The sequence below is a fragment of the Peromyscus maniculatus genome, chromosome 4 (genome assembly GCF_049852395.1).
Source record: "Peromyscus maniculatus bairdii isolate BWxNUB_F1_BW_parent chromosome 4, HU_Pman_BW_mat_3.1, whole genome shotgun sequence".
Classification (NCBI taxonomy): Eukaryota; Metazoa; Chordata; class Mammalia; order Rodentia; family Cricetidae; genus Peromyscus; species Peromyscus maniculatus.
Window position 1 is genome coordinate 6,269,999 of NC_134855.1, and position 16,565 is coordinate 6,286,563.

Here is a 16,565-nt window from a genome sequence, read left to right on the forward strand (position 1 = left end):
GTTTTGATACTTTAGCCCATGAACTAGGAAGCTTTAAAGATAGCTACAAGAGCTTTCCTACTGAGGCACTTTAGAAAAAAGGGCACTAGCTTTGGTGAACCTCCTTGTATGAGGCCCACACAGGACGATACCATGCTCCCTCCTCAGATGGCCTCCCATTTTTATCCCACCATGAAGTCACTGCTCCCCTCTGGGGAGGAAAGGATTTGTCTCTTCTAATTCATATACTTACTTACTTTGGAAATATGTTTTTGCCAATTTAGAAATTTAATTATAGGTTGTAGTTTTTTTTTAAAAAATCCATACAACATAAAACATGCCGATCAGAAGAATGAAAGGTAGAAGCTTTCTTCTTCACCATAGCCTCCCTGTCCATCATAGCCTCCCTGTCCATCACAGCCTCCCTGTCCATCACAGCCTCCCTGTCCGTCACAGCCTCCCTGTCCATCACAGCCGCCCCGTCCGTCACAGCCTCCCCGTCCATCACAGCCTCCCTGTCCGTCACAGCCTCCCTGTCCGTCACAGCCTCCCTGTCCATCACAGCCGCCCTGTCCATCACAGCCGCCCTGTCCGTCACAGCTACCCTGTCCGTCACAGCCTCTCTCTGTCACAGCCTCCCTGTCCGTCACAGCCTCTCTCTGTCACAGCCTCCCTGTCCGTCACAGCCTCCCTGTCCGTCACAGCCTCCCTGTCCGTCACAGCCTCCCTGTCCGTCACAGCCTCCCTGTCCGTCACAGCCTCCCTGTCCGTCACAGCCGCCCTGTCCATCACAGCCTCCCTGTCCGTCACAGCCTCCCTGTCCGTCACAGCCTCTCTCTGTCACAGCCTCCCTGTCCGTCACAGCCTCCCTGTCCGTCACGGCTGCCCCGTCCATCACAGCTGCCCTGTCCCTCACAGCCTCTCTCTGTCACAGCCTCTCTCTGTCACAGCCTCTCTCTGTCACAGCCTCTCTCTGTCACAGCCTCTCTCTGTCACAGCCCTTCTCTTCATCATAACCCTCCAGCCTGGGGTCCCACTGCCAGTTCCAGGTCTGTCCCTTTAGCAGTGTCTGGATGTGGATTGTTGTGTGATCACACACTACCCATTGCTCATTGATAAGTCTTTGTTATGAATATTGTTCCTAACATGTTTAGGGTTTCAGGTGAAATAATCCCATTACGTTCCCCTTTGATTACAAGAGCAATACATTTGCTGCTTGTAAAGTAGAGTTTATGACTGGAGTGGAGAATCTTTACTACCAGGCCTTTGAATGCTTTTTCAGTATCAGGATGGTGGCAGCTGAGCCCGAGTAGGCACCTGCACAGTGCTGTGGGGTGTCTGCACAGACCCTTTGGTTCACTGTAGCCTGATGAGACTCTAAAGAGCAGGGGTGATGCTGGGCTCAGGTTATCAGTAGACCCAGCAACTATCCTTCCCTCGCGCACCCTCCTCAGTCCCTTTGTCCCTGGAGTCTACTCAAATGTCTTTTGAAAGCTCTTTCTGCTTTTTGCTCCCATTGCCTCTGTTCAGTCCGCTGACCACTGTCCCTGTGGACTGCCACGGAGTCGCTGCTGCCGGACTCTCGGGAGGAAGTCCTGAAGACTTGTCAAGCACCTTGTCTAAGTTACTTTTCTGTTGCTGTGATAAAACACCATGATCAAGGCAGCTGACAGGAGGAGGGGTGTATTTTGGCTTATGGATCTAGAGGGATAAACATCTATCAAGGCAGGGAGGTGTGGCCGAAAGTAGAAGGCGTGGCCACAAGTGGAAGAGGTGGTGTTAAGAGCAGGAACCTCAGAGCTCACATCCTCAATTGCAAGTGTGAAGCAGAGTGAAAACTGGAAGTGGTGTGAGCTTTTCCACTCTCAAAGTCTGCCCCAGTGACACACTTCCTCTAGTAAGGCCACACCTCCTAACCCTCCCCTAACCGCCCCACAAACTGAGGACCAAGTGTTCACATCCTCAAAACTATGTGGGGCATTTCTCACTCAAACCACCCCAGCCCTGTGCTCAGAGGACATCCACAGCCCCTGTGCTCAGAGGACATCCACAGTCCCTGTGCTCAGAGGACATCCACAGTCCCTGTGCTCAGAGGACATCCACAGTCCCTGTGCTCAGAGGACATCCACAGTCCCTGTGCTCAGAGGACATCCACAGCCCCTGTGCTCAGAGGACATCCACAGTCCCTTGGGTCACTTACACCGGCTTGCTACATTTCCTCCTGAAGTCCATGAGGCACTGGTCTTCTAGGCAGAAGAGTTCTTGAAGTCCTGGAAGTGAGGCAGCAACAGGTCCATTATGATTCAGGGGAGGACACACACTTCTTGGGCTTGAGGGTCTGGTAGAGTGCTTGCTTAGCATACATGAGGCTGTGGGTTCTGTCCCTGGCACTGTAGCTGCAAGTTTTCCTGTGTCCTGCCTGTTCCGCAGTCAGGACAAATCTCTCTTACCCACCAGTCCCGCAAGTAAACACACAGAGGCTTATATTAATTATAACTGCATGGCCATTAGCTCAGGCTTACTACTGACGAGATCTTACACTTAAACTCAGCCCATTTCTGTTCATCTATATGTTGCCACATTTTCCGTGGCTTTGCCGGTGTGCCATTACATGCTGCTCCCTGGACAGTGGGCTGGCGTCTCCTGACTCAGCCTTCCTCCTCCCAGCATTCTCCTTGTCTGCTTATCCTGCCTACACTGGCTACTGGCCAATCAGCGTTTTATTTATCAACCAACCAGAGCAACACATTCACAGCATACAGAGCACCCAACAGCACTGGCACTGCCAGAAACCATGTTGCTGTCCACCAGTAGCTGGGTGCTGGGGTGATGAGGTGTGAGGCTGCCAGGAGGACAGCCCAAGAAGCCCCTGCCCTGTACTGAAGCCCGGGTGCTCCCTTTTTATGGGAGAGAATGAATATGTCTAGGGCTGGGGGATCTAGCTTAGCAATGCCATCATCTAAATGATCAAATCGGGGGATAGAATTTGCTTTGGGATCAAATATTGGGTAACAGCAGGGCCCGCTGGCCAGTCCTTGAGTGAGGCAGGAGCTAGGCACATGCTAGCCGGTCGCGGCTGCCTGTCTGTCCTGGCCTAGAGTCAACAGAGGCTTGGCAGAGCACCATTTTAAAACCATATGGGAGGGTGTGGGCTCTCCAGAGCAGGCCAAGTCTTAATTAGGTGACTTGAGATCTGACCATAGGAGTTTGGGGAGCTTCCTTTGAATCCTAAATTCCTTTCCCCCATCAGGCCATTCATATAGGAACCTGGCTTTAGAGCGACACCGTTTCCTGGGGAGGGAGGGAGATTAATTGCACTTTTCATGCCGTACTCTCTGCATTACCTGTAATAATAATGTACGTGGATTAGGTAGGGAGGATGTTAAACAGAAGGATTTATGAACATCTGAATATTAAGTTGGTTATCTGTGGCCACCTTAAATGCAAAGTTGTCAAAAATAATTACAGTATACTAGCAAATACTGGCTACCAGAGACAATATAAATACCCTGAGTCAGTGTGTATCGGGCTTCTGGTATGAATCATTTGCTCAACAAGGATTGGGAATACGTTCTTCATATTTATGAGGAGGAAATGAAAGAGAGCACAAGAGGGGGAAGGGAAAGGAACCAGCAAAATTCATGGTGTTGTAGGCCTACGGTATGAAAAAAGAAAAAAGTCCCGCAGAGGGGCAGCCCACAGAAGAGGGCCACACTCGGGCAGCTGGAAGCGTCGACAGGGCAGCCTCCCATTTCGTATGCACAGAAGGGTTCCGCCATGCTTGTTTTAGTGGCCGCACCACCAATGCTCTGATGTTATGATTAGGACATTTTCTCAGGAGTGGGGAGGTTGAGGCTGCTAAGTGGTTTGCAGTTGACTTCTACAGAGTCCAGCTTGTCAAGCTGAAGATGTTCAATCACAATATTGATGAGTGCCCATCCATCTCTGGGGCAGCAGAACACGCCCAGTTGTTAATTCCTCGATGCAGAAAGCAGCGTGACATAGAAGGGCAGCTGCCTGGGGCAAACGCAGTAGACTCGATTGGGCTGCTCCCAAGGCAGGTGGTGCTGCCAAGGTTCTCGGCTGGGCCTGGCCTTCCCGTGTAGTTAGAAGTCTGCTCCACACAGGAGAGGGCCTGCTCCCACATGCTGTACCTCAGTACGTTCTGTCTTCCTGAGCCCTGGCCCTGAGCAGTGATAACATGGAACTGTTGGCAAGCACAGGGATGTTGAGAGAAAAAGACAGGTGTCTGATGGGACAATCATGGAAGTGCTGGGCACAGACTACACATGCCACTCTGACTTCTGATTTCCACCCGAGGCATGTGCTTTATTTACGCACCATAATAACCAATAATAAGCTTTCAGAATTTGGGTGACCCATTTCAATTTGCCATCCAAGGAAGTCTGATTTTGTTTCTGATCATCAGCACCCACCTGTTGAAAAGTGTGCTACTAAATGTAGTTGGAACTTTCTTTGGGCCGCCAATCAGCTCCCAAATAAAGACAGGGAGACATTATTAGTTATGAATTCTTGACCCTCACTGCACAGTTTCTGTAACGACATCTTTGAAGATGGTAGATAGATGAATACCTCACAGTATCTGTCTTGGTCACTGTTCTATTACTGTGAAGAGACAGTATAATCAAGACAATTCTTATAAAAGAAAGCATTTAACTGGGGACTTGTCTACAGTTCATTATCACCATGGCCAGGAGCATGGCAGCACACAGGCAGAAATGGTGCCGGAGCAGTAGCCGAGAGACACTAGGCTTGGCATGGCTTTTGAAACCTCAAAGGCCACCCCCAGTGACACAAGGCCACACCTCCCAATCCTTTTCAAGTAGTTCCACTCCCTGATGACTAAGTGTTTAAATCTATGAGCCTATGGAGGCCAGTCTTATTCAAACCACCACAGAGTCCAATTATAAATTGATCAGAAGTTTAAAGGAGCTTAAGGAGAGAGTGCCTGACTTAGTTCAGAAAGCAGATGTTCCCTGTATGGATTTCGGAGATGCCTGTGCTCTCAGGATGGAGAGGAGTCTGTGTTCCCCAAGCTCAGAGATGAAGTTAGGTCCCTTCTCTAAGCAACAGGGGACCCTGTCCTGAATGGTGCCTGTGAGAACCGAGCCTGGGATGCCCCCTTAGATGTTTTTCCGGAATTGCAGACAAGGGAAGTGTGCGTGCATTCAAGCTGGCTCTAGAGGACAGTGCTTCTGCAAAGTGGCCACACGGAGCACATTGCTGTGACCCTATGGGAGATTTGGGCTGGGAACCCAATTTTTCTTGCCTTAACTGGCTCTGGCGAGGCTGAGAGGCTCTGAAGATGTGAATGTAATCTCCACAGCAGCCCTGCATAGGGCAGGTTTCTAGAGAGCCGTTTCTAGCATGAAGTGAAGGCTGCAAGTGCTGGTGTTCTCTTGCGGTTATAGAATGGTGCGCCACCTACCATCTTCAAAAGATGTCTTCATGGCAACTGTGCACTGTGGACCCTTCTGCCACCACTAAATAGAAACTCTTAAGAGCCCCCCTAGCGAGTCATTTCAGAAGGTGTGGGATACGGAAGTGGCCGGGCTGCTGTGCTGTTCGTTTGATTCTTGGGATTTTGTACAGTTCATCTTGTAACTGAAAACTGTCTGTGACTAAAACCCCCTTAGGTTGTGTGATCAGTCTCCGTTCAGTTCAGATGCAACTTCTCTCCTGCAAGCATCCCAGAACCTCCTCCATTTAAACCCTGCAGACCCTGAGAGGGAGTGGGGTCTAGGCCACATGCCCACCTGCCCTCTGCTGGGTTCTGTCTACAGGGTGGTTCATCCAGCTCATCAAGGCCACATCTGAGTGAGTGGCTTTGAGGTTTCACAGATGAACCTCCTTCCTGAGGTCCACTCTGGTCCTGGGTAAATGCTGGGGACCATTAGGTATCTTCTCTAAGGAACCTGAGAGGAAAAGCTGCAGCAGCCACTGGAGTCAATATGCGTCCTGAAGCCAGGACTGCAAGCCGACTGAGGAGCTCCAGTTAACAGTCTGTGTGTCTTTTCTTCTTCCCAAGAGTCACTTGGGGAATGTGCTGGTGGACATGAAGCTCATCGATGTCAAAGACACATTGCCTGTGGGCTTCATCCCTATCCAGGAGACAGTGGACACACGTGAGTCTGCTCTTAGCATGCATGCCTTGGGGATAGTCTCCTTCTCTTCTGGTGGACTTAATACTTTGTGTGTTTTTCTCTGGAAACATTTGAGGGGACTTCCTGTGGCTGGTAAAGAAAGCCTGCCACTTGTGACATCCACCGTGGTTCTCGTGTGTCCCAAGAGTATGTGGGGCCCTGCCTGCAAGTGAGCAGAGTCCCTTTTCTTAGAATGATGCCCCTGCTGCTTGGGGTCACTCGATAACAGGACAGAGAGTCTAGGGAGTTGGTCTTCAGTCTGCCCTCAGCTGTTGCTGAAGCCAGGCTTGGCACAAGACCCCAAAGCAAAAGGGAGGAAGGGCAGAGATCAAAAGATCCCGGAGGGTGCAAGGAAAGCTCTGTGCCTGGTTTGGGGCTCACAGAGTGAGCAAGAGGCACAAATCAGAAAGGCTGCAAGTTAGAGCATGCGAGATCAAATGGAGCCAGGTGTGGTAGCTCATGTCCGTAGTTCCAACACTTGGGAGGTAGGGGCAGGAAGATCAGAATTCAAGGTCATCCTTCACTACATAGCAAGTGAGAGGCCAGCCTGGCCTACATGAGACCTCTTCTATTACAAAACAACAACAAAAACCTCAAACAAATAAAAACAAGATTTGAAGTAGACCAGATGTTCCAACCACTGAGCAGCACTGCACTGAGCTGAGCAGCAGAGAACTGTGGAAAATGGAGAAGCTGCCTCAGGATCCTGGGCTAGGGCTGGTTCTGGAGCAGGACTGGTAAGATAGAGTCAGGGAGCCTTTGTGTATCTGAGCTTCTTTATTTGGTATACAGGAACTTGCTTTATTTGTAATCCCTCCTGAGCCCCCTCCACAGCAGTGAGGCAGTGAATAAGAGAGCAGAGATCCCTTTATCTGTGAAATTCCTTTATGGAATTCTGCACCCTGTTCTTTGTTTTTATTTATAGTGTGTGTGTGTGTGTGTGTGTGTGTGTGTGTGTGTGTGTGTGTGTGTTTTCAGGTTTTCCTTTGTTCAAATGTTTCTGAACCCATTACTTGCTTGCCATTTTCTTGTTCACATTTCAAACTGAACAGCATCCATGTCTCCAGCCCCTCCAGTGGAACTTATTTCAGCAAAGCCCGGATCCCTCACTGACTGCTGTGTCCCAGCAAATGTCATGGTGCTGGTTGGTTTTACCTGCCACTGTGGCACAGCCTGGAATCACCTTAGAAGGGATCAGATCGGCCTCTGGGCATGCTTGCAGGGGGTTGTCATGATTGCTAACTGACCCAGGCCCCTGGGCAGGAGGTCCTGGGCTGTGTGAGGGCGGAGGCGGGGCTGAGGGCCAGAGAGGCCAGTGATGGAGTATAAACTTGTTTCTCTTATAAACTTGAGGAAGCTTGTTTCTCTCTGTTCTTGACTTCCCCTCAGTGACATGCTGTAGCCTGGGATTGTAAGCCACATAAACCGTTCTTCCTCAAGTGCCTTTGGTCAGGATGTGTTACCACAGCAACAGAAAAAGAGGACACTAACGTTTAACGTTTCCTGTAAAGCCCCCATGATAAACACTCCACCCTCATGATGTCATCTTATCTTTAGGAGACCTCCATGGAGATGGGTGTTAGGCCTGCTTTGCATGTGAGAAAACAAGGTACAGTGACTGTATCTTAGCCAAGTGTAAGAAAATACCCACATACAAACACAGATGTACACATGTACACATGCGTGCATGTACACACACGGACATACATGCACATGTGCACACATACATGCATGTGCATAAATACACATGGATATATACATGCTTACACATACGCACATACACAATACACATGCATGCATGTACATAATCATGTGTATATGCACACACATACAAATGCACATGCATACACACACGCCCACAGATTCATATGCACACACATACACATATACATACACATACATAAACATGCAGATGCATATACATGCATATAGTACACACATACACATGCACACACACACCTACATATACACATGCACACACACACCTACATATACACAGGCACACACACACCTACATATACACATGCACACACACGCACACAGAACATACACATGTGTGCACATGCATATGCATGCACAAACACACATGTGTGCACATGCATGTGTACACACACATGTGTACTAAGCACCTTGGGCTTCTAAGAAGAAGGGTTTTTTTTAAATAATGGTTTAAGATACAATCTAAGTATCATGTAATTCCCCCATTTAAAGTACATAGTCCAGTACTTCTCAGAATACTCACGCCTGTGCACCGCCATCACGGGCCTTTCCTCACCACAGCTGCCCTCAAAGCAGGCACGGACGTCATGGAGACACTGCCCTGGCCGCCCTGCCCCACTAGCCGGTGCTTCCCGTGTAGTTCCGCCTGTTTCTGGTCGTTCCCACACATAGTCATGTCAAGCCGTGGGAAGTACGCAGACAAGAGGACCCCAGTCTGGAGCCCAAGCGGGAACCGGAAGGACGGGCCCTTCCTTCTGACTCCGTCTCTGTGTCCAGGGGTTCAGGCTGGGCCTGCTGCTCATGCTGTGGAACCCCGAGCAGGTCCTCTCAGAATCCTGGCTCAGTTTTCCTGTCAGGCGAGGAGCGTACGTTGCGGGAGCACACTGGTCCCTTGCGGGTTGGATTTGCTGGCCGCTGACCTCCGCAAAGGTCTCTCACTGTCTGAGGCTTCATCTCCTCAGACCACCACGCAGGCAGGCGCTCAGCCTCTTACTTTGTTTCACTATTTAAATTGTGTTTAATTTGTAGTTGCTACTTATTAGCAAGCCTGAGTGCTTTTGCAAAGGATTGCTTGCTGCCTTTACCGCTTAGGTGAATTCTCTGCTTACAACGATTTGTATTCATTCCTGTTCTGTTTTCTTCCTGAGGTTTTCAAAGTTTTAAATATTTCCTTGATGTTCATTCTGACAGCTAATTGATGTGTAGTGTCTTTTGTATGGATATATGGTGTAGCCACAAGGGATCCACATTTAGCATTTCCGGTTTGTTGAGCTCATTCAGGACGGAGGCCTGTTGTGGGCTGGTGCTGGGACTGCCGGGCCCAGTGGTTCTGACTGGGAAGCCAGGCCCCTGTCTGCATCCGCTGCTGTCCCTCGGGTGTCTAAGCACACCTCTAGTCATGGGACTATTTCTCAGAGACTCCCAGGGGACCAAAAGCCTCATGGTCAGCCCAGTATCTCCGGAGAGTACCTAAAGCCTTGATTTCATGAAGTCAGCCAAAAAGACGAGACTCCTGTAATTAATTTAAAATATAGCCCATTGCAGTCCGTACAGCACTTAAACCCTGGAAGACTGTTTGTTTTAGTAAAGTGCTGTGTACTCTCCCTGTGTTCATTAGCATGACTGAACACATTTCTATTGACTATGTATAATATGTTTACTTAAAATGAGGCCTGCTTAAGCATGTGTAATGAATGAGTGGATCGTCCTTGACAGAGCTGGCTGCAGATGGAGACACGGAGCCAAGCTGTGGCAAAGGCTCACAGAATAGCTGCCCTGTGGTTTACCTCAAGGAAGGTTCCAGTGCATCTCCTTCAGGACTTGAACTTGGTAGCAAATGGCGTTAGGTACAGGATTGATATGGCGCCCCCTTCCTCCAGGATGCCATCTCTGCCTCAAGGAGGGTGTTTGCTGTATGTATCATAGACATTTCTACAGCTTGAAGCTTTGCGGCTTGAGGATGTAGCCCTTTGCTTTTATTTCTAGGGAAAAACTCACAGAATTTGGGCATTTCAGCCTGACTTTTTGTTTGCCTGTTCATTTGTTTCTTTGTTTTTTTCAAGACTGGGTTTCTCTGTGTAGCTCTGGCTGTCCTAGAACTCGCTCTGTAGGCCAGGCTGGCCTCGAACTCACAGAGATCTATCTGCCTCAGCCTCCCGAGTGCTGGGATTAAAGGTGTGCACTACCACCACTGCCATTGCCCAGCTTTCTGGCTTTTTAAGAAGACACCCCCTTTCCTCCAAAACGTAGCAAAGACCCAATAATACTGCTGATTCCACCGGGCCGGCAGAACCACCCTCCCCCGCCTGCCTGCAGCAGGACCATGTGTAAATGGTCACAGATTCTGCCACTGGAGGATCAGGACCAAGTGCAGGTGGTAAGTGCACACGGTGCTGGCTTGCCAATCCCTCCTAGCTGTCCTTCACTGAGCACTTACCATGTACCTAGAACTGGCCAAGAAATCATGTTCCCACACAGCATCTCCCACTCTCCTCTGGAGTGGGCTTCCAACAGTTCCCTTCTACAGATGGCAAAACCAAGGCTCGGAGGGGTCAAGTGACTCTGAGGTGCCAGTGCCAGCAGTGGCAGAGCTAGGCTCCCAGCCCAGACCCTACTGATGGAGCCAGGTGTGGTAGCACGTACCTGTAATCCCAGCATTTATGAGGCTGAGGCAGGAGGATTACAAGTTTGAGACTGATCTAGGGTGTAGAGTAAGACCCTGTCTCAAACAAAGCTACAGGCAGCTGAGTGCAGAGTGGAGGAAACAGTCTTCCCCAGGGAAGGCATCTCCAGTTGGTCGTCTGATACCAAATGGTGGGCCCTGCAATCGTATACAATCAGGAAACATTATACAGACCCAACAGGTTGTATCTATATATTTAGGAATATATACGTAACAACAATTAAAGAAAAAGGCCAGGGGTCATGAATTTAAGAGAGCAAAGGGGATGTGTATAGGAGAGCCAGAAGATGGAAAGGGGGAAATGGTATAATTATTTTAATTTCAAAAATCTTTAAAAAATAAAAAAAAGCAACCCACAAATCCAACTGAAAGACTCGTGAACTGTTGGGAAAAGTTCAGAACCACTGATGAACCACACCGCCACCTGGATGGGCACCATCGTCCATTGCTACAGCTCCAGCCCATTGTGTGTGGGCTGGACAAGTGACAGAGAAGAGCCACACACTGGCATTCCTTCCTGGTCAAAATCAACCTTGGAGTGGCACATAGCTGAAGAAGAGTTATGTTTCAGAAAGAAGAACTGAGCTCATCAATGCAGAAGGAATGGCAGAATTTGGAGAAGTGCTGTTTGAAACCTCGAACCAAGGTGTGGTTCCTAGCTACGCGCATCCTACAAACCACAGTGAGAGCGGTGTACAGGAGTGTGCTGTGATCCAGGCCTCGGGCCCGCTGTGGAACTCAGTGCGGTGGCCCTGGGAACCCACACATGCGCTGCCTTCCAGAGAGGTCTGACTGGGCCAAAGCCAGCCAGCTCCGACGTGCCACTGGATGAGGGCCGAACAAAGCAACAAGGAGCCTCGAGGGGTGGTGTTAGTGTAAAAAGGACTGAGAGAGCTGCCAGCCCACTGCAGAGCACACAGTCTAGATGTGGATCCAGACAGTGCAGGGCAGGGCATTGTGCGATGATGGAGAAACTTGAATTCAGACCATGAGTTCAGGAATTTTCTTGTTCTTGGTAGAAATGGCAGGGTCATGACAGCCATGCCTTCTGGGGTAAAGCTGGGCAACATGACGTAGTGCTGGGAGGTTTGTTCCATATATCCAGACAGGAAAATTAAAGGTGTGTGAAGAGCTGGAGCCAGTGTGCTGACCAGAAGCAGGGGGCTCTGCCCTGCGGGTCTCGTTCCTTGGGGTATGCTTGAAGATTTCTGTACTAAAAACTGAAAAGCAAGAGCAGCCTTACTGTGGCGTGTCCCTGGGTGGTGTCCGCAGACGGCGGCAGCAGTGGCAGCAGTTCGGGGAGCTCCTTCTAGGCCAGCATGTCTGGGGTCAGGCCCTGGATGCAGGGCAGGCTGACTGGTGTACTCTGCTGCCATCACCCGTCCTTAGGGGCTTCTTCCAGATGACAAGGGTGGCCATCCCTTCTGCAGCCCAAACGGGAGAGGAGGCAGTGTCTCCATCAGACTCACACCTTTCTGTTGTTATTTCCTTAGAGGAGGTGGCCTTTAGGAAGAAGAGGCTATGCATTAAATTTATTCCCCGGGATTCAACCGAAGCTGCCATTTGTGACATTCGCATCATGGGCCGGACCAAGCAGGCACCTCCCCAGTACACATTCATTGGGTAAGTCTGAACAGTGTTTCCACACACGGATCTCCCTCCCCTGGGAGTGTTTGGGCCACTCCTGGGACCACTCCTGCATGGCTCGTAAGGCTCAGCCATAATCCATAGCTCTTGCTCTTGGTGCTCATCACTGACTCTGACCTCAGGCTACCTCAGCTTACAGTGGAGCTCCATCCTAGGGCCTTCTGGTCCCTGTACAATCACCTTTCAGGCCCTCTGCATGCTGCCTGGGTGCTGCTGTGGACCTCAACTCTTCACACTGCTCATCAGCCTGGGGCGTTTTATGGCCAACCCGTTTGTACCACTGGACAGATCCTGTGAGCAGGGAAGAGAGAGGCCCTGTCCTCACAGAGAGGCTGTTCTGAAAAGAGAGATGAGCAGGGAGCAAGAAGATGAACACGGTCATTTCAGACAGTGAGGGGAATGTGATGAGCTGGTCTACTCCAGTTAAGACAGGAGGCAGGGTTACTAAGCATAGATCTCTGAGTCAGGAGAACCAGCTGTGAAGAGAAGGCTGAACTGGGTGGGCAGAGTGGGAGTGAGTGTGGCTTAACCAGGGAACAGAGGCCCACCTGTGGGCACACCAGGGCTAACGCTGGACCCAGAGGGAAATAGTGGTCCCCTGGGTTCTATTCTAGACACACTGGTTGTAAGTCAGAAAGAAACCCACATATTACAGGACTCTACAATGCATGTCTTCTAATAGCAGAGAGCCTGCTGGAGGCTGGGCCCACTGGGTCCTGGTCACCTGGAGCCTCAGAAGGAAGCAGGGCCTGGTTCCAGAGCAGCTCCGTAAACTCCAAGTGCAGGCAAACCCCAGCTCTTCCCCTTGGACCTCTGGGCCTGAGTGACGGGAAGCCCACCCAGGGTGGCTTAAGCAAAAGGAGGCGTTTGTTGGCCTACACAGCAGCCAGGCTTAGGCAGGCAGAAGTAGGAACTCAGAGGATGAGAACACCTCATTTCCTCCCTCTGGGTCCTCTGGTGGGACTCCGTCTGACACCTGTTCCTCTGGGGAGGCATGGCACTGCTGTCCCTTTGAGCGGCTTCAGAGATTAGCAAGTCTGCCTTCCTGTGGTTCCCGTCACAGTTCTAGAATTCAGTGTTCTTGGTTGTGATTCCTGTGACCAGCATCAGGGGCGGCCCTACCTGGTCACTGTTACCTGGGAAAGGTCATTCCCTCGTTGGCTGGCCTGAGTACTGAGTACTGCTTCAGTAGAGCTCAAGGAGGAACAGGGAAGGAGGGTAGCTGTGCCAAAATGTGCAGGAGGTCAAAGGTCAGGTGGGCAGGGCTGGGGTGGGGCTGGATGAACCCAGGAAAATGGATGCTTCCTGCACTGAGGTGGTTGCATCTTGGGTCTTGCAGCTGAGGTTCTTCAGCCTCTGCCCCCGTGGATTCACGTACTCTCGTCAAGATGGGTTTAGGCTGGGTGTTAGTGGTAGAGCCCCATCCCCTGCACCAACAATGAACAGGAAAGGAAGGGCTTGGCCATCCCTCCCACACCTGCAAATCCTGCTTTGTGCCCTGAGGTAAACTAACTGTGCAAGCAGGTTGCGGGGCGGAAGCTGTGAGCAGAGCGACCTCCCGGCACCCCACAGGCTCCATTCACAGGACAGCAGCCACTGCACTTCCACAGTGCACCTGCATCTACTCTTCACATCTCTCTCTACAATACTATTTTAATAATTTGTTTAACTTTATTTTATGTGCATTGGTGTGAAGGTGTCAGATCCCCTGGAACTGGAGTGGCAGACAGTTGTGAGCCGCCATGTGGGTGCTGGGAATTGAACTTGAGTCCTCTGGAAGAGCAGCCAGTGCTCTTAACTGTTGAGCCATCTCTTCAGCCCCCTACAATACTATTTTTAAAAGATGCAATTTTAACTGTTTTAAACAATTCTGAAGAATGTTTTTTTTTTTTAAATCAGTATTTGTCTTGATAAACAAAGCTAGAATCTTTCTTCCTTGGTATAATTTTTTAAATTGCTAGAGTACAATTTTTATTTCATCTTGAGCCATAACATCCTCTCCTAGAAGACATAGCATGATTTTTAAGTACCAAAGTCACTTAACCTGAGTGCCACATTCAAGGGCCTGAACTTGTGCTCTGAGAGGCAGAAATCTCAGACTGGAAAGGGTGCAGCGTCCACTGAAGTACAGGCTGCAGCGGGGCGGAGAAGGTGGGCTCGCTCTTCTCAGCAGGAGCAGGGTTAGAATAGCTCCCCTTCCCACCCCCCCAGCTGCACCCAAGACCCACAGAGTAAACGCCTTCTATTTTTGGAAGAAGAGATGCTGTCCCTCAGCTTCCAGTCCCATAGACACCGTTTTGGGGTGGCAGAGAGGGCTTGCACGTGGCAGAAGGTATCCTGTTTGATTGCCAAGAGTGAGCTTGCCTCATTCACATCACAGGTGTGCAGTGTGGAGCTTGGCCACTGTAGCTGCCATGCCATGTACGCTGTGCATCTACTCACGGCCGCTGTGGCTGCCACACCATGTACGCTGTGCATCTACTTACGGCCACTGTGGCTGCCACACCGTGTACGGTGTGCATCTACTCATGGCCACTGTGGCTGCCACACCATGTATGCTGTGCATCTACTCTTGGTTGTGCTCATTTGTGGGCTGTGAGCCTCTAGTTTGAGGGTTTGAGGTCATCTTCCCAACTGACCTTGGAGTGAGGCCACACGCAGTGACCCCCATCTATGAGGGGCCAAATCCTGACATGTGGAAGTGTGTGTGGACTAGAAGAAGAATCCTTCTCATGCTTGGAAGTCAGGCATGTGTCTCCAGAGCCTTTGCCAGCTGCCTCCCCCTGACCACATAGAGTACTTGAGAGCAGTGAGATGGTAAAATGAATAGTGAGCACATGCCAACAAGCAAGGCAGTGTACCCAGAGCAGGCAGGTGGGCATGCCCAGAGCAGGCAGGTGGGCATGCCCAGAGCAGGCAGGTGGGCATACCCAGAGCAGGCAGGTGGGCATACCCAGAGCAGGCAGGTGGGCATACCCAGAGCAGGCAGGTGGGCATGTCCAGAGCAGGCAGGTGGGCATACCCAGAGCAGGCAGGTGGGCATACCCAGAGCAGGCAGGTGGGCATGCCCAGAGCAGGCAGGTGGACATACCCAGAGCAGGTAGGTGGGCATGCCCAGAGCAGGCAGGTGGGCATGCCCAGAGCAGGCAGGTGGGCATGCCCAGAGCAGGCAGGTGGGCATGCCCAGAGCAGGCAGGTGGGCATGCCCAGGTAGGTAAAGATGGCCACATCACACACAGAGGGCCTGAGCTGCAGCCATGCCAGGCTCGGGCATGAAGGGGTGAGGGAGCCTGTCTTACAGGGAGAGTGGTCTTCCTGGGGTTTGAGACAGCGCATAATGGGGTAACGGTTGGCTTTGTGGCTCAGGTCAGTGCTCCAAGCTCAGCAGCACCTTGAAGGTTTTCCTTTTCTCCTGCAGGGAACTGAACAGCATGGGCATCTGGTATCGCATGGGCAGAGTGCCAAGAAACCACGACTCATCTCAACCCACCACGCCCTCACAGTCGTCAGCTGCTTCCACCCCAGCCCCAAACCTTCCCAGGTGAGGCTTTGCTGAGGATCTCACCCATGCACTTCCATGGCCTTGGGCGCTGCCAAGCCATGCAACAGTTTAGAAAATACCCACTTAATATCTGCTGAAATAGTGCAACATGTAGCTGAAAATTTGCAGGTCTAAACTTGGGCCTTAAAAAGTCATGGTCAGAAATCTGTGTGTTCTGTGTGTATAAAGGCCTCTTAATAGTCTGTATCATGGGTATACCACAGGTTCCCAACACAGCAAGAGGTGGAGCTCAAACTTGGTTGGTCAAGCTGGGCATGGTGTCCCTTACCCTTAATCCCAGCATTCAGGAGGCAGAGGGCAGAGGCAGGCAGATTTTGAGTTCCAGGCCAGCATGGTCTATGTAGCAAGTTCCAGGCCAGCCAAGGCTACATAGTGAGACCCTGTCTCAAAAACCAAACCAGATTAAACAAAACACAAAAATTGGCTTGCCATTCAAGTGAGCTTATAGACACACAGGTGTGTGTGGCGGCCAGTTACCAGGGCCCTGGCTTCCGGAGGACAGAACTCCCTCTCAGCTCTGCCAGTAGCCCATCGAGACCCGCAGGACGGCTTAGCTGCCCATGATGCTTGTGCTTTCCAGGGTCTACAGGCTAGAAGTCCTTAGGAAGTGGTGAGTTTTCAGGAGACTGCATTCCCGTTACAATAATAACTCTGCCGGCGTCGTTCCGGGCGGCCGTCTGTGCTGGGTGAGGTCCACTTGTCTCTAGTGCTCTTGTCAGCTCAAGTCTGAGTTAACTGCAGAGCTGCAGAGCCCTCGGGGCTCCACTGCCTTGGATAAATAGAGACAGTCTCCAAAGACACATGTGGTCTG

At 50.8% G+C, this 16,565-nt stretch overlaps 1 protein-coding gene across 3 annotated transcripts in view; it reads left to right on the plus strand.

Moving 5' to 3' along the window:
- Mvb12b (multivesicular body subunit 12B) overlaps positions 1-16,565 on the plus strand; it is a 160,205-nt gene that overhangs the window by 48,153 nt on the left and 95,487 nt on the right. For 2 of the 3 annotated variants that reach the window (XM_076568837.1, XM_076568836.1), the window contains exons 4-6: positions 6,029-6,125; positions 12,039-12,168; positions 15,611-15,733. In XM_076568837.1, the coding sequence (XP_076424952.1) occupies positions 6,029-6,125; positions 12,039-12,168; positions 15,611-15,733 (350 nt within the window). The remainder of the gene's footprint in view (positions 1-6,028; positions 6,126-12,038; positions 12,169-15,610; positions 15,734-16,565) is intronic. The other variant, XM_042274821.2, reaches the window with a different exon arrangement.